The sequence below is a fragment of the Carcharhinus amblyrhynchos genome, chromosome 19, assembly GCF_965287045.1.
Source record: "Carcharhinus amblyrhynchos chromosome 19, sCarAmb.v2.hapA, whole genome shotgun sequence".
Taxonomy (NCBI): Eukaryota; Metazoa; Chordata; class Chondrichthyes; order Carcharhiniformes; family Carcharhinidae; genus Carcharhinus; species Carcharhinus amblyrhynchos.
This window is the reverse complement of record NC_137342.1, coordinates 34,789,365-34,811,182: the sequence shown is the minus strand read 5'-3', so window position 1 is coordinate 34,811,182 and position 21,818 is coordinate 34,789,365. Positions and strand designations below refer to the sequence as shown.

The window sequence follows — 21,818 nt, the reverse complement described above, 5'->3', positions numbered from 1 at the left end:
AAGTGGCATCTCAGCCTTTTGGCTAAGATGCAAATTAGACCAAGCCTTGGAGGAGGAGCTACACCTACTCCAATCAGCTTGGATCATGTAGATCAAGCCCAAGACAGGAGGTGAGAGCCCTGCCTTGTCAGCTTGGATCGGAAATGTCCCAACTTGTTGGGGGACTCTGGCTTTAATTTGACCTGACTGGATTGGAATAAACGAGCGAAAGGCCCGGGAGCAGCAGAGAGGAGCCGCCGGCTGGCCGGCTCTGGGTGAGAGGACATGGCCAGCAACTTCTGGCAGAGCTTGCACTATTTACAGTGGATCCTTGATAAGCAAGATGTAATGAAGGAGAGGCAGAAAGACTTGAAGTTCCTAACAGAAGAAGAATATTGGAAGTTGCAAATATTTTTTGCAAATGTAATCCAAGCTCTTAGGGAACATCTCAAACTGAGGCAGCAAGTTATTGCAATGGCAACAGTCTACTTCAAGAGATTCTATGCCAGATACTCGCTGAAGAGTATAGATCCAGTACTGATGGCGCCAACTTGTGTATTTTTAGCATCAAAAGTAGAGGAATTTGGTGTTGTCTCAAACACACGATTGATTTCAGCTTCAACTTTGGTGTTGAAAACCAGGTTTTCTTATGCATTTCCTAAGGAATTTCCCTACAGAATGAACCATACATTGGAATGTGAATTTTATTTGTTAGAGTTAATGGTTTGCTGTCTAATAGTATACCATCCATACAGACCATTGTTGCAGTAGGTACAAGATATGGGACAAGAAGACATGCTGTTACCATTAGCATGGAGGATAGTGAATGACACCTACAGGACAGACCTATGCCTCATGTATCCTCCATTCATGATGGCCCTAGCTTGCTTGCACGTAGCATGTGTAGTCCAACAAAAAGATGCACGTCAATGGTTTGCTGAACTCTCAGTGGATATGGAGAAGATCCTTGAGATAATCAGAGTCATTCTAAAGCTATAAGATCTATGGAAGAATTTTGATGACTAAAAAGAAATGGCTGCAATCCTCAACAAGATGCCAAAACCGAAACCACCTCCAAACAGTGAAGGAGAGCAGGATTCTAACGGCAGTCAAAATTCAACCTACAACCAGTCCTAAGAAACTTGGCAAATTGATGTACCAAAATATGCGGAAAGAAGTGGATTTTCTCTGTCTGAAGCACAAAGAAGTTCCTTTCCCTCCATAAAGACTTTCGGCCAGTTAGTGGAGGAGGGAAGACACTTGGGTGTGGTTCGTGAGACTGGACATGAATAATCACAATTATTCAAAGAAAGAAAAGCTGTTGTTGGAAACAAAAGTTACTCGAGTTGCTGCTGCAAAAACAAACACTTGAGTTTCATTTGATCATTTATGTTTGTAACTTCGTCATGTGTTTCAGAGGGGGCATTATACTTTGTCCTACTCAAGCTGTGCTTTAGAATTGTGTGTGTGATTGGATTGGAATAAAGTAAACAAAAAAAAAAATTCTGAGAGAAGTAGGACCTGGCAGTTAGACCCGGACCCTCCAGATGCAATTTTACATAAGAACATAAGAAATAGGAGCAGGAGTAGGCCATCTAGCCCTTCGAGCCTGCCCTGCCGTTCAATAAGATCATGGCTGATCTGAAGTGGATCAGTTCCACTTTCCTGCTTTCTCCCCATAACCCTTAATTCCCCTGTCTATCAGAAACCTATCTACCCATGACTTAAATGTCACAACTCATCTGCTTCATCCTGGACCACAATGTCTTCACCTTCAACAACCAGTTCTTCATCCAGAACACAGAACAGCCATGGGGACCAAATTCACACCTCAATATGCCAACATCTTCATGCATAGGTTTGAACAAGACCTCCTCATCACACAGGACCTTCAACTGACGTTATACACTAGATACATTGATGACATTTTCTTCCTTAGGATTCATGGTGAACAATCACTGAAACAACTATATGATGATATCAACAAGTTCCATCCCACCATCAGACTCACCACGGACTACTCTCCAGAATCAGTTGCATTCTTGGAAACATGCAATTCCATCAAGGACGGACACCTCAGCACTTCACTGTACCGCAAGCCCACTGATAACCTCACAATGCTCCATTTCTCCAGCTCCTACCCTAGCCATCCCCTATGGACAAGCCCTCCATATAAACAGGATCTGCTCAGGTGAAGAGGATCGCAACATACACCTACAGACACTGAAAGATGTCCTCATAAGAACAGGATATGGCACTCGACTCATCAATCGACAGTTCCGACATGCCACAGTGAAAAACCACACTGAGACCAAGCATGATGGCCTCGCTGGTGGGACCAGAGGCCATTTTGCCCTTCCAGGAGGTTGGGGGCAGGGTGAGTTGCTCCTTGGGCAGTGCCAGCCTGATACCCCGGCACTGGGCTGTGCCAAGGGAGCAGGGCCTGAAGGGGGCATGGCCAGATGGGGGAAGAGCCAAGGGGTTGGGGGAGGTGCAAGAGAGGGAATGGGGAGGATCTCTGCATGGGGGATGGAGCCAGTGCTCGGAGGCCAGGGCCAGCCATCAGGAGGCTAGCAATCGGAAGAGGGATTGGGGGGTGAGCTGGTGTGGGGAGTGAGAGTGGTGGTTGGGCAGGGTATTGTTGGAGCCAGCAATCAGGGAGGGAGGGAGGAGGATGCAGACAGCGAGGGACCAGGGAAGTCAGTTTATTTTCAATGTTCCAGATGCTTGGCCATGATCCTGGAGGTGGGTGGGGGAACGACGTGGGGGCAATCTTTTGCTTAATCCATTGTATTCCCCTCATCCTTCATGCTCACTCAGATTTACCATGTTGGCTGGACAAAATGGAGCAGAAGTGACTGGAATCAGCACATGCCCCATTTGGGGGCTGAAAAACCACTCAAGAACAGCTTCTTCCATGCTACCATCAGACATTTGAATGATATTAAGTTGTATTACCTTATATTAAGTTAATCTTTCTCTACACTCTAGCTAGGACTGTAACACTACATTCTGCAGACTCCCCTTTCCTTCTGGCACAAGGATTTGGCCTCATGGGTGACAGGGTCTTGGCCATCCTGGAGACGCTGAAAAGGCTTAGGCACACGGAGGCCCGGTGCCCTATGTGACTCCTGCAAAACAGCTGCCGCTGATGTCTCCCGCCCCGCTGTGCTACCCGAACAGCACAGCAGGCTGGGAGAATCGTCCAGTTCAGTTTCTGGTCAGTGGTAACTCCCCCCAGATGTTGTTATTGGTAGATTCAGAGATTGTATTGTCATTGAATGTCACTGCAGGAGTAACTAGAGGAGTAACACTGAGTGCATTGGAGAAGTAACTGGAAGAGTAACACTGAGTGCATTGGAGAAGTAATTGAATTGTACTGGAGGTGTGCATCAGAAAGTGTTTAGTTGTGCTCAGTGAAATCAGAGAGCAGGCTGAAGGCTGACTTTCACTTGATGATTCCAGCTGTGAATACTACATGATAAAACATGCTAAATGCTGAGAAAAAGACATACTCATCTATTCTGAAAAGGAATTAATTGACATACTTGGGCCTTAATTATCTTCACTGTTCATATTTCCTTGTAATAGTTTGGGTTTTTTAAAAACTGTGTTTAGCTAAATGTTTGGAACTCTAGACAGGTACCCGGGTCAGCAATAACAGGAGGAGAGAATGGGGTGTGTATCATATTGCCCCAGTCTGTAAGAATTCTCTGAGTTTTGCCTTGCCTTGTTCAGCTGTTATGCTGCTGTTCGTTGCATACTCACACATATTGCTCCCAGAGGTGTTAAGGAAGAATACTAATGGGAATAGTTGATATGAGTGTGTGTTTGTCAAGGGGTGGGAACTGTGAGAACGCCAATGTTTCGCTTGAGTGTCCAATCCTCTTTAACAAAGTGACATCTGGCACTGTCAGAATAAGGCTAATCTGAAGCTGTAGGGCTGGGCTACAGAACAAAAATACTCTCCAATGTACATCAGCTAAAAGCAGAAGAGACAACGAGAGAGAGGGAAAGGAGAGAGAGTTTCCATCCATGGGCTTATTTACACTTGAACATTATTTATTTTCAAACATTTTACTTCATTATGTTTAGGAAACATCTATTTTTCTAAGATATTTTTTTAAAAAATCTTTTGTATAAATTTAGAAATTGTTGTTGTTTTATCCAGAGCTCGGGGCAGTGTGGAGGAAAGTTTCGATTCCTGGACTGTTTAGGGAGTAACTCTTGGTGCTTTGTTGATTTTTTGTAGTGAGCTCACCCTGGCAGAATGTCCAGGCAGTACACAGTTTGAGAGAGGATCCCTCACCACTGCCACCTTCCCTGGTGAGCTGTACACCTGAACGCTTCTGGAAGTGGCTCCCCTGAGAAGACAGGAATGGATAGGCAATGTTACGGTGGATTTAGTGACTCAGAACAGGATCCTTACCGGATTGATTATCGGACAATTGTGGGAGAGATGGACCCAACTCAGCCCCGAGACGAACAGCTCACCCCCTGCGGGGGGCACCCAAGTGGGTACCACCATGGGCATGGACATGAAACCGCAGCACAGCGCTATACTGCCACCAGAATTCAGGCTGGCTACGCACCCGAGAGGTAAGGGGGAACTGAGGGTAAATATCACATCCTGAGGGGAAAGTAATCCCACCAAGGGGAAAAATACCAAACAATTTGTAAATACAATCACTTCAGCACATCAACAGAATCTGAATAAGAATTTTGAGAACTTGAGGTACTGAGCAAAACAAAATTACTTCCAGGAAGTTATTAGGGGGAGTTTTGCAAGAATGGGCACACTGGCAGGTCACCCATTCCTAACCTGAGGTCACTGATGCCAGTCGGAGTGCGCATGTATCCTAGCCAATTTCAGACAATCTGGCATAAACCTGAATTGAACTGGGACCCTCCTAACCTGCATGTCTGTGGCACTCTCTGCTGCTTGTGTCGTCCGTTCAGCGAAAGCCACAGAAATAAAGAGATTCTCCTCTGTTCACCTCCCAGTAAACAGCTGTCACTGTAAAAGAGATAAACAAAGGGTTGGAAGATAAATGGAGAGATTTTGAGATACAATGATCAGAAGTATCAGTGAAGATCTAGTAATCTGCTATATTTAATACTGTGTTAAGATGATTTTTGTCATCACAAATCAACACTTTTGCACTAAATACTATCCATCACTTCGTAGTGTACATTATGTGAGGCTACGCATTTCTAGTACTGCAGAGTAAGTGCACAGTGTGTATAAGAAAGTGAGAAATTGTTACCACAGAATCAGCATTTCTCAAAGTGTAATAATTGGTCATTGTTACTATGGAGGCAGTGCACCCCAGATTAACAACCGCATTACCCATAATTAGTACTTCTCATACAGTGCAGTAATTATTGTTTCCAATACTTATTCATGAAGAGTGTTACTGTTGAACTTTTGTTCTAGGTAGTTTTAAATAGAATATCTTGTGATTTTAGAAACTGCCTAGATGCTGATCTTTGAACAGACGTAGTACAGGAGTGTTGGCACCAGGCATTTTCTGGTGTTTCATATTTACTGCTTCAGTGTCACATGAGTAATTTGTACCATCCTATGTTCCGTGCACCATTTAGTTCCTATGCTAAAAGCAGGTTTCTCTAACAAAAATTGAAAGGATTGACAGATGTGGACAGAAGAAACAGTGTGTGGGAGAGTGGAAATTGTTGTTTTGAGAAAGGAAACAGTGAGAAGGTGGTGTCGTGATAATGTCACTGGACTAATAATCCAGAGGCCCAAGTTAATGCTCTGGGGACACAGATTCAAATCCCATCACAACAGATGTTAGGATTTCAATTCAATTAATTAAAAAGGAAAAATCTGGAATGGAAAGCTAGTTACTACAAAACTATTGATTGTTGTAGAAATGCATGCCCTTTAGAGAAGGCAACCTTACCTGGTCTGACCTACATGTGATGTCAGATCCACAGTAATGTGGTTGACTCTTAACTACCCTCTGAAATAGCCTAGCAAACCAAAAACAGAAAATGCTGGAAAATCTCACTAGGTCTAGCAACATCTGTAGAGTGAGAAAACAAGAGTTAATATTTTGACTCTTCACTGAATGCTTGCTGGCTTGCCAGCAGCACCCACGTCCTATGAAATAATTTTTGTAATTAAAAAGGTGTTTGCAATACAGGTATGGACAAGTGGTGGAACAGCATGTGGGAGATATGGGGTGGGGTGAGATGGACAGGTGTGTGGGATGACTGGGACAGGTACATTGGAGAGTGGGAACAAAGATATGGAATGTGGAAGAGGAGAGGTTGTTACGTGCAGGGCAGAGACAAAATAGATTCTGGGGGAGAGTCAAAGTGAGCACATGCACTGCTACCTCACCATAGTAATTAGCCTCAATATGTAAGCTAACTTAGTTTATGTCATAGTCATTGGAAGGTCATTAGCTATGCCTAAGATTCTGCTCCCTGGCCCAGGAAAACTGGGGCCAATATTAGCTGTGTGAGGTCAGAGATTGCAAACCTGAATGAAAATTGAAATTACAAGCTTCTTGTGTACAGTACCACAGTAAACAATCTATTCATCATCTGAATTTCTCTAGTCAAAGTTGTTCAGTGAGAAATCAAGCTATGAGTAGCCTGTATTTGTCCTCCCCTATGGCATACTGATTGAGAAGGTTAAAGCAGATGGAATTCAGGGAAACTTGGCGAGATAGATCAGAAACTTATTTAGTAATCGGACTCAAAAGGTAGTGGCAGAAGGCTGTTTGAGTGTCTGGAGGCTGGTGACCAGCGGTGTGTCACAAGGATCAGTACTCGGACCCTTATTATTTGTCATATACATAAATGTGATGGATGAAAATGTAAGGGGAATGATAAGCAAGTTTGCCAATGACACCAAGATTGGCAGGGCAGTTAATAATGAAAAAGATGGTTGTAGGTAACAGGAAGATATAGATGGGTTGGTCAGATGGGCAGAGCATTGGCAGATGGTACTTAACCCTGGTAAGTGCAAAGGATGCATTTTGGAAGAAGATGAGGGAGTATTTAATGAATGGCAGAATGCTGGGAAGATCTTAGGATACTTATTCACAGATCCCTGAAGTCAGCAGCACAAGCGAATAGGATAGTTAAGAAGGCATACAGGACACTTGCTTTTATCAGTCGCAGCATAAAGTATAAGAGCAAGGAGCTCATGTTGGAGTTGTATCTTGGAGAGCATTGGTTAGGCCACAGATGAAGTTCTGTGTCCAGTTCTGGTCACCTCACTATAAGAAGGGTTGGTATTAGCAATAGAAAGGGTACAGAGGAATTTCACCAGGATGTTGCCTGGGATAGAGAATTTGATCTCTAAGGAGAGACCAGATAGGCTTGGATTGTTTTCTTTAGAGCAGAGAAGAGTAAGGGGGGACATGATTGAGGTGTATAAGATCATGAGGAATATGGACAGAGTAAGAAGGGAGCAGTTGGTCCCCTTGATTGAGGGATTACTCATGAGAAGTTTAGTTTTAGGGTATTGGCAGGAGATTCAGAAGGGATTTGAGAAAAAAACCTTTGCATTCAGTGGGTGGTGGGAATCTGGAATGCACTACCTGGGAAGGTAGTGGAGGCCAGAAACCTTGCATCCTTTAAATAATATTTGGATGATCACTGGAAACATCATAACATTCATAGATATGGAACAAGTGCAGGAAAAGGGACTAATGGGATTAGCACGACTGTTGTGGTTGTTATTGTGCTGCAGAAGAGCCTTTTCTGCACTGAATGACTCTATGGCTATGACTTATAAAGAACATCTGGGAGAATGTGTCAGAGAACTGGATGGGGCTGGAATGAAATTTGGGAAATTGCAAAGTGCAAATATGTAAATGCGAAGGGAATGTCTGCAGATGATTTATGTTATCAGGGACCAAAATCTAATTCCATATCAGAAAGCAAACAGCATTATGAAGCTTTCCTCTGCAAGACCATGTTGGGACCGGTTAAAAGGGCACTGCCTTGAAAGAAAAATTAGTAACTTTGTTGGTTTAATTCTTGCTGTTTTAGTTCTTTCCTCATTTTTATTTAAATAATGGTCAGTGGAATTAAAAATCTGGAGCAGTATAAAACTCAGTGTTTCTTACAGTCACTGGATCTGCTCAGGATGTAAAACAGACATCAGAAATGGCATTAGAAGCTGCCCAGTCAAGCATGAGTCACTTGCAGGAGTTGCTTGGTAAAAGGCTACAACTGATGTCTTTTATTACCTGAAGGGACAATAATGGCCTAAAATATTCCATTATCTCTTTCAATTAAAGCAAATTTACTCATAGCTGGGGGCTATTTGCGACAGACCCCCTTTTGTACACAGCTCTCAGTATTCTGATTGCTTGATTCAGATTTAACCTCTTTTCATGCCCTATCTGGCTGTGGAATATTGACCAAAATGTTCAGTGCTTCACCCTCTTTCATGCTTCTCTCTTTGGAAGGAATTTGAGAAGAGCAGGGTAATTCCAGCTTCCAACCAGCTAGGGCAAGGCCAGACTGAACTACAACTATTTAACAGAATAGTGATCACACCACCTTCTTCTTCTCATGGTCATAAGAATAAGAGGAGGCCATTCAACCCCTTAATCCTGTTTGACCACTGAATTAGATCATAGTCAATCAGTATCTCAACTCCATTTACCAGCCTTAGCCCTATGCCACTTGACACTTTACTGACCAAAAATCAATTGCTCCCATTCTGGAAAGTGACAATTGAGTCCCAGATTGTCCATGAGGTGTAGGTACACTCAGTGTTGTTTCCAGGGAATTTCAGAATGTTGACCCTGAGACTGTGAAGATACAATAATAATGTGGTTCTAAGATTTCTCTGCAGGACAAAGGGGAAGGCAGGTGAGCAGGATTAGGTGAGTTGCTCTTGCAGAGAGCCAACATGGACATGATGGGCCAATAAACTTCCTCTGTGCTGTAATAATTCTATGATTTAACATTCACAACCCTTGTGGGGGAGGGGTGAGGGACAGCTCCAAATTTCCACCATCTTTTCTGTGGACAAGTGATACCTGATTTCACTCCAAAATGGCCGAGCTGTAATTTCAGATTATGTTAATGTACCTTTCCTGAGGTACAGTCCTTAAAGCTGATCGCAGCATGCCAAATTAGATCCGGTCAACTTCCTCACTTTAAGATTGCAGATGCCTTGATTTAAAGACCAACATTCCATTCACCTCCTATTTGGACATGGAAACCAATAGACTTCAGTTTCTTGTCTCTTACCCTTAAGGAAATATTCTGATTTTTCTTTCCCAGATCCAAAATAGATGACCTCACACGTCCCCACAATGAACTCATCTATTTGAATTTTATTCACTTGCTTAGTTTGTTCTTGTCCCTTTGTAACTTCTTGTTCCCATTTACCCAACTTGGTGAGTCTCCTCTGTGTCATCTGCAAAACCTGGATTATACAGCTCTGTACTTTCTCACTGATGTATATGATGTAAATAAACTGAGGGCTTGGTATAGAGATCAATAGGGAACACTATGCTAAATAGAGAAATCTCCCTTCATCCCACTTCTCAGTTTTCAGCTAAATCTCTAGTCAATAACAGTCTACAGGGATATGACTGAAAAAGCAGCAAGCCCACATACCATCACTGTGTGGGGGAATCACAGGTACAGACTCACATCCCATAACATATGGGAGAATCACAAGTGCAGGTCCACGCTCTTAAACTTCTCTCCCCATCCCCTTCACCCTCACCTCAAACAACAAACATGAGCAGCTCATGGTGATACTTGGATCAAGTCAGTCCAATCAGCTACCTCTGCCAAATCTCTCCCTTCCTCGAGCCCACCTGACCAAACTCCCTTTAATGTGGCCTCCTGCCCAAGGCCTGATCTCACATCTTTCTCTATTTTTCCTTCTAACTCCCCTGCCGTCCTCTTTGAGATCATCTTGCCCATGGGATTTACTTTGAAGCTATTTCCACTGAACTGTTCATCACCCAACTTCCCCTCCTGGTCTCCATAATGGTCAATATTATAAACGTGCAAATAGGTATTACATCTAAAATATCTGTAACTAAGCCAAACATGTTTATTTGTGATTCTTCTTTTCCGCAGCCTCACCATATAGAACATTACCTGAAATGAAAATAGAAAATGCTGGATAAACTCAGCAGATGTGGCAGCATCTGTGCAGAGAGAAACAGAGTTAACATTTTGAGCCTGTTGACCCATCTCGCTGTGTACTGCTATTTCAAAATATCTGACCAACCCTAAAAATTGATTTCTTTGTGATGAATTCTGAATTGTATTTTGAAACTACTGATATTGTGGTTTCAAATGCAAACAATTATTTTTGCTTCCCTTGTAAAAGATTCTGGCTGTTTCTTCTTTACATATTTGTACCTTAATCTCATTAATTTGGCATTATGCTGGGATTCCCAAACCTTTTCCCGACCTAAACCTCTTCCCGACCATATGGAACAAGAGATCCAAATGAAAAATCAACAATCATTCCAGTACAAGTAATCACTCAAAAACACCCCAAAATATTTGTAAATTTCAAAATGCTTCCATTTGACTAGATTGTTGGTGCAGAAATTGTGACAACAAAAATATTTTTAATTTATTGTATTCGCATTTCATTTTTGTGTGTTACTAAATACAATAGCATTTACCTTTCTTGTGTTAACATATCCCAACTCTCCCACCATACCACATTAGAGAAATAAAACACAGACGCTTGATTGAGTATAATAACAGAGACACTTAAAAAGCCAAATCAGGATAGTTTAAATTGTTATTTATCAGAGTGCTGTATGCAATCTGCACTACATTAATTGCTTTTCAATAGCACATTGAATGTAACTAAAATATGTCAATTCACACTTAATCAATCAATGGTAGGCACATTAATAAATTTCACAATGACTGCGCCAGGTGACCAACTGGCACCACAACTCATTTAAAAAGTGTCCAAGACCACTATTTTTAAAAGGAAAACATAGCTGGAGTAATGGACACAATCCCATCCTTCTATTATGAATATCCTTAATTGAAATGTACAAAGTTCTTGCAGGGCTCAATGTGTAGATGCAGGAAGAATGTTTCCCTTGGTGGGGAGGAGTGGGGGGCGGTGGGGGGCGCTCAAACCAAAGGACACAGTCTCAGAGTGAGAGGTAAGCCAGTGAGAACAAAAATGAGGAGGAATTTCTCCAGTCACAGGAGGCAAATCTTGGAATTCTCTATTCAAGAGGGATACAAAGACTCAGTCATTGAATATGTTCAAAGCTGATATTGATAGGTTTCTAGATGCTAATGACATCAAGGGACATGGGAATTATGTTTTTTCATTAATTCAAGGGATTTGGATGTCACTGGCCAGGTCAGCATTTATTGCTCATCCCTGATGCCCTTGAGAAGGTGGTGATGAGCTGCCTTCTTGAAACACTGCAGTCCATAGTGCTGTTGGGGAGAAAGTTCCAGAATTTTAACCCAGTGACAGTGAAGGAACAACAATATATTTCCAAGTCAGCATGGTGAGTAACTTGGAGGCAAATTTTCAGGTGGTGGTTACAAGCATCTACTGCCCTTGTCCTTTAGATGGTAGCAATCATAGGTTTCAAAAGTGTTGTATAAGGAGTTTTGGTGAATTCGGTGAATTGTGGTAGATAGTGAAGAGGGGTGTCATAGTTTACAGAGAGACTTGGACAAGTTGCAGAGCTGGGCCAAGAGGTGGCAGATGGAGTTTAATGCGGAAATGTGTGAGGTAATTCACTTTGGCAGGAATAACAGATGTGTAGAGTATAGGGCTAACGGTAGGACTCTGAATAGTGTTGATGAACAGAGGGATCTAGGTGTATGTGTACATAGATCCCTGAAAGTTGGGAATCAAGTAGATAAGGTAGTTAGGAAGGCATACGGTGTCTTGGCGTTTATTGGTAGGGGGATTGAATTTAGGAGCTGCAACGTCATGTTGCAACTGTACAAAACTCTGGTGCGTCCTCACTTGGAGTATTGTGTGCAGTTCTGGTCCCCACATTATAGGAAGGATGTGGAGGCATTGGAGAGGGTGCAGAGGAGGTTTACCAGGATGTTGCCTGGTATGGAGGGAAGGTCCTATGAGGAGAGACTGAGGGATTTGGGGTTGTTTTCGTTAGAAAGAAGGCAGCTAAGAGGGGACCTTATTGAAACATATAAGATGATTAGAGGTTTAGATAGGGTGGACAGTGATAGCCTTTTTCCTCGGATGGAGAAAGCTAGCATGAGAGGGCATAGCTTTAAATTAAGGGGTGGTAGATATAGGACGGATGTCAGAGGTAGGTTCTTTACCCAGAGGGTGGTGAGGGATTGGAATGCCCTACCTGCTGCAGTTGTAAATGCGCCTAGTTTGGGGGCGTTTAAGAGATCTGTGGATAGGTTTATGGATGGAAAGGGATTGGTTTAGGTTAGAGGGTCATTGCTTTTTTAATTGGTCGGCGCAACATCGTGGGCCGAAGGGCCTGTTCTGCGCTGTAATGTTCTATGTTCTATGTTCCTGCACTGCATCTTTTACTGCCACTTGTGCATCAGTGGTGGAGGGAGAGAATGTTTGTGGATGGAACGCCAATTGAGCGGGCTGCTTTGTCCTGGATGGTATCACGATTCTGTTGGGGAGTATTCCATCACATCTCTGACTTGTGCCTTATAGTTGGTGGACAAGCTTTGGGGAGTCAGGAGGGGAGTTATTCACTACAGGATTCCTTGCCTTTGACCTGCTCTGATAGCAGCAGTATTTATATTGCTAGTCCAGTTCAGTTTCTGGTCAATGGTAATAAAACCTCCCCAAGGATGTTGATAGTGGGGAATTCAACATTGATGGTGCCATGAATGTCAGAAGGTGATGGTTAGATTATTCCTTGCTGGAGATGGTCACTGCCTGGCACTTGTGAACCGTGAATGTTACTTGCCACTTATTAGCCCAAGTCTGGATATTGTCCAGGTCTAGTTGCATTTGGAAATAGACCACTTCAGTATCTGAGGAGTCACAAACGGTGCTGAACGTTCTGCAATCATCAATGAAAATCCCCGCTTCTGATGGAAGAATGTCCATTGATGAAGCAGCTGAAGATGGTTAGGTCTAGGACAGAGTCACAGAAATTCCTGCTGTGATGTCCTGGAACTGAGATGATCGACCTCATATCACTACAACCATCTTCCTTTGTGTTAGGTATGACTCCAATCAGCAGAGTATTTTCCTCCCGATTCCCACTGACTCCAACTTTGCTAGGGCTCCCTGATGCCACACTCAGTCACAACTGCCTTGATATAAGGGTCGTCATTCTTACCTCACCTCTCGTGTTCAGCTTTTGTGTTCATGTTTGAACCAAGGCCATAATTTAGTCAGGAGCTGAGTTATTCTGGTGGAACCCAAACTAAGACTCCGTGACTTGATCATTGTTTAGCAAGTGCTGCTTGAAAGCACTGTTGATGACTCCATCCATCATTTTATTGATGATCAAGAGTAGATTAATGGGGTGGCAATTGGTTAGGTTGGATTTGTCCTTTTTCTTGTGTACAGGACATACCTGGGCAATTTTCCACATTGCCGGAAAGATACCAGTATTGTAGCTGTATTGGAACAGCTTCACCAGCAGGTACGTCAAGTTCTGGAACACAAGTCTTCAGTATTATCGCCGGAATGTTGTCAGGGACTATTGCGTTTGCAGTGTCTAGTGCCTTCAGCTGTTTCTTGTTATCATGTGGAGTGAATTGAATTGGCTGAAGACTGACATTTGTGATGCAGGTGACTTGTGGAGGAGACCAAGATGGATCATCCACTCGGCACTTCTAGCTGAAAATTGCTGAGAATGTTCCAGCCTAATCTTTGGCACCGACGTGCTGGGCTCCTCCATTATTGAGGAAAGGGATATTTATGGAGGCTTCTCCTCTAGTGAGTTATTCAATTGTCCACCACTATTCATGGCTAGATGTGGCAGGATTGCAAACCTTAGGTCTGATCCGCTGGTTGTGGGATTGCTTAGTTCTATCATTTGCTACTTATGCTATTTGGCACACAAGGAATCCTGTTTTGTAGCTACATCAGGTTGACATCTCATTTTTAGATATGTTCCTGGCATGTCCTCTTGCACTTTTCATTGAACCAGGGTTGATGCCCTGGCTTGGTGGTAATGGTAGAGTGGCGAAGTTGCTGAGCTATGAGATTACAGGTTGTGTACAATTCTACTGCTGCTGATGGCTCACAGCACCTTTGAGCTGCTAGCCCTGTTTGAAATCTATCCCATTTAGCATGATGGTAGTGCCACACAACATGATGGAGGGTGTCCTCAATGTAGAGATGGGACTTGGTCTCGCAAGGGCTACACAATGGTCACTCGTACTGATATTATCACGGACAGATGCATCGCTGGCAGGCAACTTGGTGAAGATGAGGTCAAGTATGTTCTTCCATCTTGTTGGTCCCTCACCACCTGCTGCAGACCCAGTCTAGCAGCCATGTCCTTTAGGACTCAGTGTGGCATTCAACAAAGAAATCAAGAAACATTCATCAGGTGGTGGACGGAGAGCTGGTGGGGGATACGTGATCATCAACAGAAAGATTCCTTGCACATATCTGAGTTGCTGTCATGAGACCCATGAGATTGGAGTTCAGGGGCAGGCGATGGTCTAGTAGTATTATCGCTAGACTATTAATCCAGAAACTCAGCTAATGTTCTGGGGACCTGGGTTTGGATGATAGGGAGTGGGATAGCTTGCTCTTGGGTTTGGACAAAGCTCAGCACAACATTGAGGGCCAAAGAGTCTGTACTGTGCTGTAGTGTTCTACGTTATATGAATCCCATCATGGCAGGTGGTGGAATTTGAATTCAATAAGAAATACCTGGAATTAAGAATCTACTGATGACCATGAAACCATTGTCGATTGTTGGAAAAACCCATCTGGTTCACTAATGTCCTTTAGGGAAAGAAATCTGCCATCTTACCTGATCTAGCCTACATGTGATTCCAGAGCCACAGCAATGTGGTTGACATTGAACTGCCCTCGGGCAACTAGGGATGGGCAATAAATGCTGGCTAGCCTGTGACACCCAAGTCCAACGAATAAATAAAAAAAAAGTTGATGTTGAGAACTCCCAGGGCAACTCCCTCCCAACTGTGTACCATTCTTCTCCCACCTCTGCCTTGCTGGTTGGTGGATTTTTACGACAATCAATAATGGTCATCTTCCGACTTTTAATTCCAGATCTTTATTGATTGAATTCAAATTTCACCATATGCCATGGTGCGATTCAAATCCTGGTCCTCATAGCACCGCCCTGGATCTCTGGATTACTTGTCCAGATGATTATGCCACAGCCTTGCCCTGAACAGTGTGGGAAGATGGTGTTCAGGTAGAAGATCAACATGATTTGGTGGCATGGCAGAGCAAGCTGAGGCGCAGAATGTTCCTAATCTAATCTGCTGGAAAGTGTAAACAAACTTGCTATTCCCTCATCAATACAAATTTGGCTGCTTTTCAATTCCATTATTTTTTAAAAGCTGGAAATCTTTTGCCATGAGCACCTCCCCTTCCTGATACAGACCTTCCCTAGTTGACCATCTGGTTTACGTAGTGGACATGTCAACCCTGGCCACAAATTGTGTGTGACTGTGACAATTCTTCCAATCCTTCTTGAGCTGATTGCAGTCTTTGAGTTGATCATATCATCCTCTCCGTTACCTCTCCACTGTCATCCAGTGGGGTGTGACTGCTCTCATGTGGTTCCATTCTTACCTAAGTAATTGTAGCCAGAGAATCACATGCTTAACTTTTTTTGCTCCTGGTGTGGTTGTCCCATATGAATCTCGGGCAGATAGTCGTTCTAGTGTATTTCTCTGCTCATGGTTGATCTCATATATAGGATATTGTGTAGCTCTCAAAGCCAAAATGCAAGTCAAGCCAAACTGAAATGTGATTGAAGGCAGAAGATCATGTTGTTGTCATGGTTCATCATACTTTTAATATTGGAAGAGGTAATAAAATTGAAGAATATTTCATCAAACACGGCAGGATGGTTTAATGTTATGATGATTACCACTTCCTATTCCTCCCCTTGTAATTGCAAGGATTAGAATAATTTCTGAGTATAATTGAGGGATAAATTGTAAGACTGAATGGTCGTCAATAGGAAATGAAAGCTACCTGTTTTACTTGCATTTGTGTCACTATTTATTCTTTCATGGGATGTGGATATTACCAGTATGTTAGTATTCATTGCCAATTCGTAATTGCATTTGATATGAGTGGCTTGCTACATCATTTCAGAGGGCAGGTCAGAGTTAACCATTGCTGTGGGTCAGGAGTCGCATGCAGTTAAAGATGACAGATTTTCTTCCTAAAGGACATTAGTGAACCAGATGGGTTTTTATGAGAATCGACAATGGTTTTTTGGTCACCAACACTGACAACCAGCTTTTCAATTCCAGCATATTAATTGAAATCAAATTCCACCAACTGCCACAGTGAGATTTGAACCCGTGTCCTGAGAACATTGGCCCATCCTCTGGATTAGTAATCCAGTGACATCGCACTGTGTCACTGTCTCCCTCTTATACTTTTCCTATTGACCCAGAATTCTCTGAAGATGTAACTCTCTCAGATATAGCCTATACCAGTAACGATGCACTATGAACAACTGTCAATATAATGGGGCTAATTCAGTGAAATGCAATTTGGCTGAATGTATTTCCCACAAAGACTGAGATACCCTCTGATCTGCATAGCTGTTTGCCCTCCCCTTCATTCTGTCCTTTGCCTTTTTAACTTCTTATCATTGTTGAGGCCTCGAAGTGCCATGCGTCTGATCTCCTACTGTCGGGATTATCACCAAGTATTTAACATTTCATCCTGTTGTCTGGATATTGAAAGTGTTGTGTCATCTGTTACAGCCATTCTGTGTCACCTTACGTAAACTCAATTCCATTTGTTATGTATCTTCACCCTGCATATTTTAAATAAACTACAAACTAGTTTTTCAGTCTGTCTTGGAGGAATTAGAGGACAACATGTGAGAGGAAGAAACACATGTTTAGTCACGATGGTTTGGCCATAATGAGGTATGGGGCAGACATGATGGACAAGCTGCTCTAGTGCTACCCATTCATTTGGGATGTTTGAATGGGGTATTTTATCCTACATGGTTAAATTTCATATGGGTATATTTACTCTAAATATCCAAATACTTTGCAAATCCTTTGATGCATGCCTGACTCATTTGCAAACCTTTTGTGTCATAAATAAATATGATGACCACACAATCGATTCCAGTATCTAGGTCATATTTTTAGATTAGGAAAATTAGAACCCAAGTGCTGTCCATTCTGTGGAGTAGCACCAATTGGTTTCCACCTGCCCTTGAGCAACACATCACAGGGGCAATTCTCCCAGCCTATGGAGGCTGTTTCGCAGGCTCCCCACTTGGTGCCATGGCCTCCATGTGTTTCCGGCAGCCAGATTTCCGGTGACTGAAGTCTCTGGGCCCACTAGCCTCTCTACCCGCCAATGGGGTTGAGTTTAACTCTCCACTTTCGAAGTGCTGGCGAACTGACCCCACTGGGGTGAAGCTCTCCAGAGGTTTGGGTGCTGGAGGGTTGCCCCCTGGGAATTGCCACCTTGGCAGTGCCAGCCTGGGCCTCCTTATTTGCATAAATTGACTGCCAAATTTCCTACATGACAAACTTGACTGCGTTTCAAAAAAATAATTAATTGACTAAAGTGCTTTGTGATAACCTGAAATTGTGAAAGGTGCTATATAAATAGATCTTCCTTTCCCTTTTCCTTCATTTCTTTCGCTTCCCTTTTTTTGCTCCTTTTAATTTTCGTTTTCAGGGAAGTCTTTCATGGGGAAGTTTGTGAAATTGTTCTTATCCGTCTAAGGTTCAGTATCCCTGGTTGTTTCACCAGTGCAGAAATGATTTCTGTATCTGCCAAGATTTGGAATCCTGGACTCCAATCAAAGTTGGCAGATAGAGTCATGGAGGCACAATTCCTGGAATCATTCGAGCAGCAATTGCATGCTGCATTGCAGGGTAAGATGATCAGATTCTGCTGGAAAGACGAATTAAGATGGGCTAGATGACCTTCCTGATTGTATGTTAAGTGCTTTGGGATCCTTCTGATGAAGCAAGTATGCTCCCCTATTCTATTTGCACTGTTCCTTCATTTTGGTGACTTCCTTGTGGTTGTGTTGTTGCTGCAAACTCAACATTATCATTTTCCACTTCTTCTCAACAAAGAACTCATGAGCAACAACTTGACTGGTTTGCCTTTTGAAAACCAGATATAAATTAGTCCTGGTTCTTGATGATGCTAGTTGGCAGTAACTTCAGTGATTTTCTGGTCACCAATCCCTCCGCCAGTTCATTTCAGTTTTTATGGAGTTATTCACAGCTCCTTAATTTGTGTACATTATAAACATTAGGACAATGGAAACATATTGGACCTTACATTGGTACTAACAGGGAAGCAGCTGCCTTCACTCGTTTCTTTCCAACAACCTCTCTGTCCATCTGTCTCAAAACTGTTATTCTATTTATTTTCCTCTTGATCACCTTTTAGCCACCACTTAGCATTTGCTTCTGCTTTTATCTTTCTATCTCTGTTTGCCATGTTTCCATCTCTGTCTTTGTTTGTTTTGCTTTGCCTATTTATTTTTCATTCTGATCTTTCTCCATGTTTATTTGTATGCCTGTGTTTCTGTCTCTCTGATCTCCTGTTTATCTGTTTCATTTTATTTCTATTTGTCCCTACTGTGTCTATTTATCAATCTTTCTTTCTCACACTCTAGCTGTCCATCTGACTCTACCTATCCTTCCCTTTCTGTTTTCTTTGGGTTTGGTTCCCTGGGGTAGAAGCAACACCAACAATCATTCCTCACTGTGTGCAACCTGGCATCAGATGATGTCTGCTGTGCTGGTAAAGCCAACTTTTGCTGTGCCCATACTAACAAATCCGGCAGCAGTCAAAAGATGACGAGGCAGGGATAGGTAATCAACATTTGTAACGCTTTCCAAGACAGCAGTGCTTCTCAGTAATCATTTTTTTTAAATCATAATTTTTGAGCAATAACAATGGCAGGAGGATTTTTTTTATTGTATCACATCTCCTTCAATCTCACAAAGTCCCAAAACACTTTACAGCTGATCAAATATCTTAGTCACTGTTGTCATGCAGGACATATGGCAGCCAATATGTGCACAGCAAGATCCCAAAAACAGTAATGGAATAATGGCCAGATAATCTGTTTTTATTATGTTCACTGAAGGCTACACAGTAGCCAGGACACAGAGAAAACTCCCCTGTTCCTCTTTAAAGTTGTTGCTTGGAATTTTATGCTCACCTGCGAGACAGTATGAACAGCACCTCTGATACTGCAGCACTCCCTCAGTAGTACCTTTTGAATTCAGCCTCCAGTGGCTGGTCCTTTTAAGGGCAGCTGGTTTGGCTGCTGTGACTTGAAGAAGCCAACCACAGCACACACAAGCATGTGGCACAAATGAACACCAAGGGCCTGTTTGGGCAGATATACCATTGAAGCATTGTCATTATTTGTGTAATTCAAAAGTTATTGTATCAAGTGGGTCTGGCAGCATCTGAGAAACATTGCAGGAGCCTTTGCTTCTCTCGATTGAGGGATAAAGGGAGGTGGTGGTGTAGTGGTATTGTCACTGTACTAGTAATCTAGAGGCTTAGGATAATGTTCGGGAGACCCTGGATTTGAATCCCATCACAACAGATGGTGAAATTTGAATTCAATAAAAAAAAATCTGGCAGTTAAAGACTATGCTGATTGCTATAAAAAACCATTTGGTTCACTATTGTGCTTTAGGGAATGAAATCTGTCATCCTAACCCAGCCAGACCTATATGTGACTCCAGATCCACAGCGACATGGCTGACTCTTAACAAAGTGCTCAACAAGTCACTCAGTTCAGGGACAGATGGGTAATAAATGCTAGCACAGCCAATGTCCACAAGAAGAAAAAAAACTCACAATTGGTTTTCCCTGACACTGAGCCTGGTATTTTAATTATTTGCTCCACTCCCACTTTCAGCTCTCTGTCCTTTGTCTCCAAAAACAAAAGTTTAAGGAATGGCTCCTTATCTCTCTGTTAGGCACCTTCTGGATTCAATATTAAGTTCAAAAATTTTAGATCATAACCTCTGCCCCCACTTGATTTTGTGTTTTTTGGATGGCAGCTGTTCATAATGATTCTACTTTTCCATTTACAACTCCTCCTCCAGACACATTTTTTTCCTTCTTTACTTATTCCATTATCATCCCTTTTGCACTGGACCATCATCCCTTTTATAATTTGATCTCTCTTGTTTTCCACCCACTCATAGACCTGCTCTAGTTCTGTCTTCTCCTCCCCCATCTCCCTGCCTCTATATATTCTTTAAATCTGTGACCCCTCTCAGATTTTACAGTTCCAATGAATGGTCATTGATCTGTAATGTTAACACTGTTTTTCTCTCTCCAGAGACACTGCCACACTTGTTGAGTTTTCACAGCATTTCTGTTTTTATTTCAGATTTCCAGCGTCAGAGGTATTTTACTTCTGTGTCACTCTACTGAGCTCTAGGCTGAATGTAGCTTGTACTGTGGCTTGGTTTGGCTGCTAAGAAACAAGAGCGACATCATAGAATCAAACTTTTCAAAGGCCATCCCATTTTGCCTCTGCAGCCATTTAAAAGATATTCAATTATCTCTACTCTTTCCCCATAGTCTTGTATTTTTATTCCCTTCGTGAGGACAAAAAGCACTGGCGGCAGAGGAGGAGGCAGATTTACCAGGTCGCCAATCTCGGATTTCAGGAAAGGTTGTAGACATCCAGCACTTTCTCCTGGCTGTGGCTCAATACATAACACTCTTGATTGTAATGTAAAAGGTTACTGGTTCACATCCTATTTTAGTTTTACGGCACATGATCTAAGTTGACACTCTGATGTAGTACTATGGAAGTGCTATACCATAAGAGGTATATTAAACTGAGGTTCTGTGTGCGCTCTCTGGTGAACATAAAAGAACCCATAGCACTATTCAAAGAAGAACAAAGATGTTGTCTCTTATGTCCAGGCAAAATACTTTTGAGTCTGGTCATAAACAAATGGATAGAACATTACAGCGCGGAACAGGCCCTTCGGCCCACAATAGCTGCAATGCTGTGGTGCAGGTTGCTTATTTTGATCCCTCTCTCTAATTTTATTGCTAAAATACAGAATAGGTTCACTGACTTCTTCTGGGACAACAGGATCCACTGGGTAGCTGCTTAGGTACTGAGTCTCCTGTTTAGGAGTGGGTGGTCAGGCACTAGTGTGCCTTTATACCCTGGTGGTGATTTTCCGCCTTCAGACCCTATGGTGATACCTTTGAGTCCCTCACAGATGGTATGTATTGACAAGGTATTTGTTGTGCCAGGTTCATGGTCTCAATCATGACCTGCAGCCTCTGTTAACAATCCGTGCTTCCTTGCAGGAGTTACCTATCTCTTACCAGGAACTGATTAACGTCTGGAGTATGGTTGCCTCAAGCTAGAGCTCCCTGCTGTCAGGAATACTGGCTATTGTCCAAGGGCTGCTAAGGTGACCATAATTGAGGATGTGCTGGATGGTGGAGGAGTGGGATGGGTGATGCCAAAAGAACTTGGGCATCTGTTGATGTCCAGCTCATGGCCAAAGCCATCCAAATCCTTATGAAAGTGATGCCTAACCCTGACTGCACTTGAGGTGTTGAGACATCTCAAGTGTGTGGTAGAATCCTATCTGAATTGACCCTTAATCAGATGGAATTTCACACAGCCTCCAGGCCCTGAAACTACCTTCTA

At 42.7% G+C, this 21,818-nt stretch overlaps 1 protein-coding gene and 1 pseudogene across 2 annotated transcripts in view; both read left to right on the top strand.

Annotated features, from left to right (window-relative positions):
* The first annotated feature begins 264 nt into the window (after nt 1-264).
* On the top strand, nt 265-1,171 carry LOC145355646 (cyclin-C pseudogene; annotated as a pseudogene).
* A 2,798-nt stretch (nt 1,172-3,969) lies between these two features.
* The window catches only part of LOC145355448 (inosine-5'-monophosphate dehydrogenase 1), a 57,458-nt gene continuing 39,609 nt past the window's right edge, over nt 3,970-21,818 (top strand). Inside the window, exon 1 of one of the 2 annotated variants that reach the window (XM_080207564.1) lies at nt 3,970-4,578. In XM_080207564.1, the coding sequence (XP_080063690.1) occupies nt 4,358-4,578 (221 nt within the window). In that variant the 5' untranslated portion in view covers nt 3,970-4,357. The remainder of the gene's footprint in view (nt 4,579-21,818) is intronic. The other variant, XM_080207565.1, reaches the window with a different exon arrangement.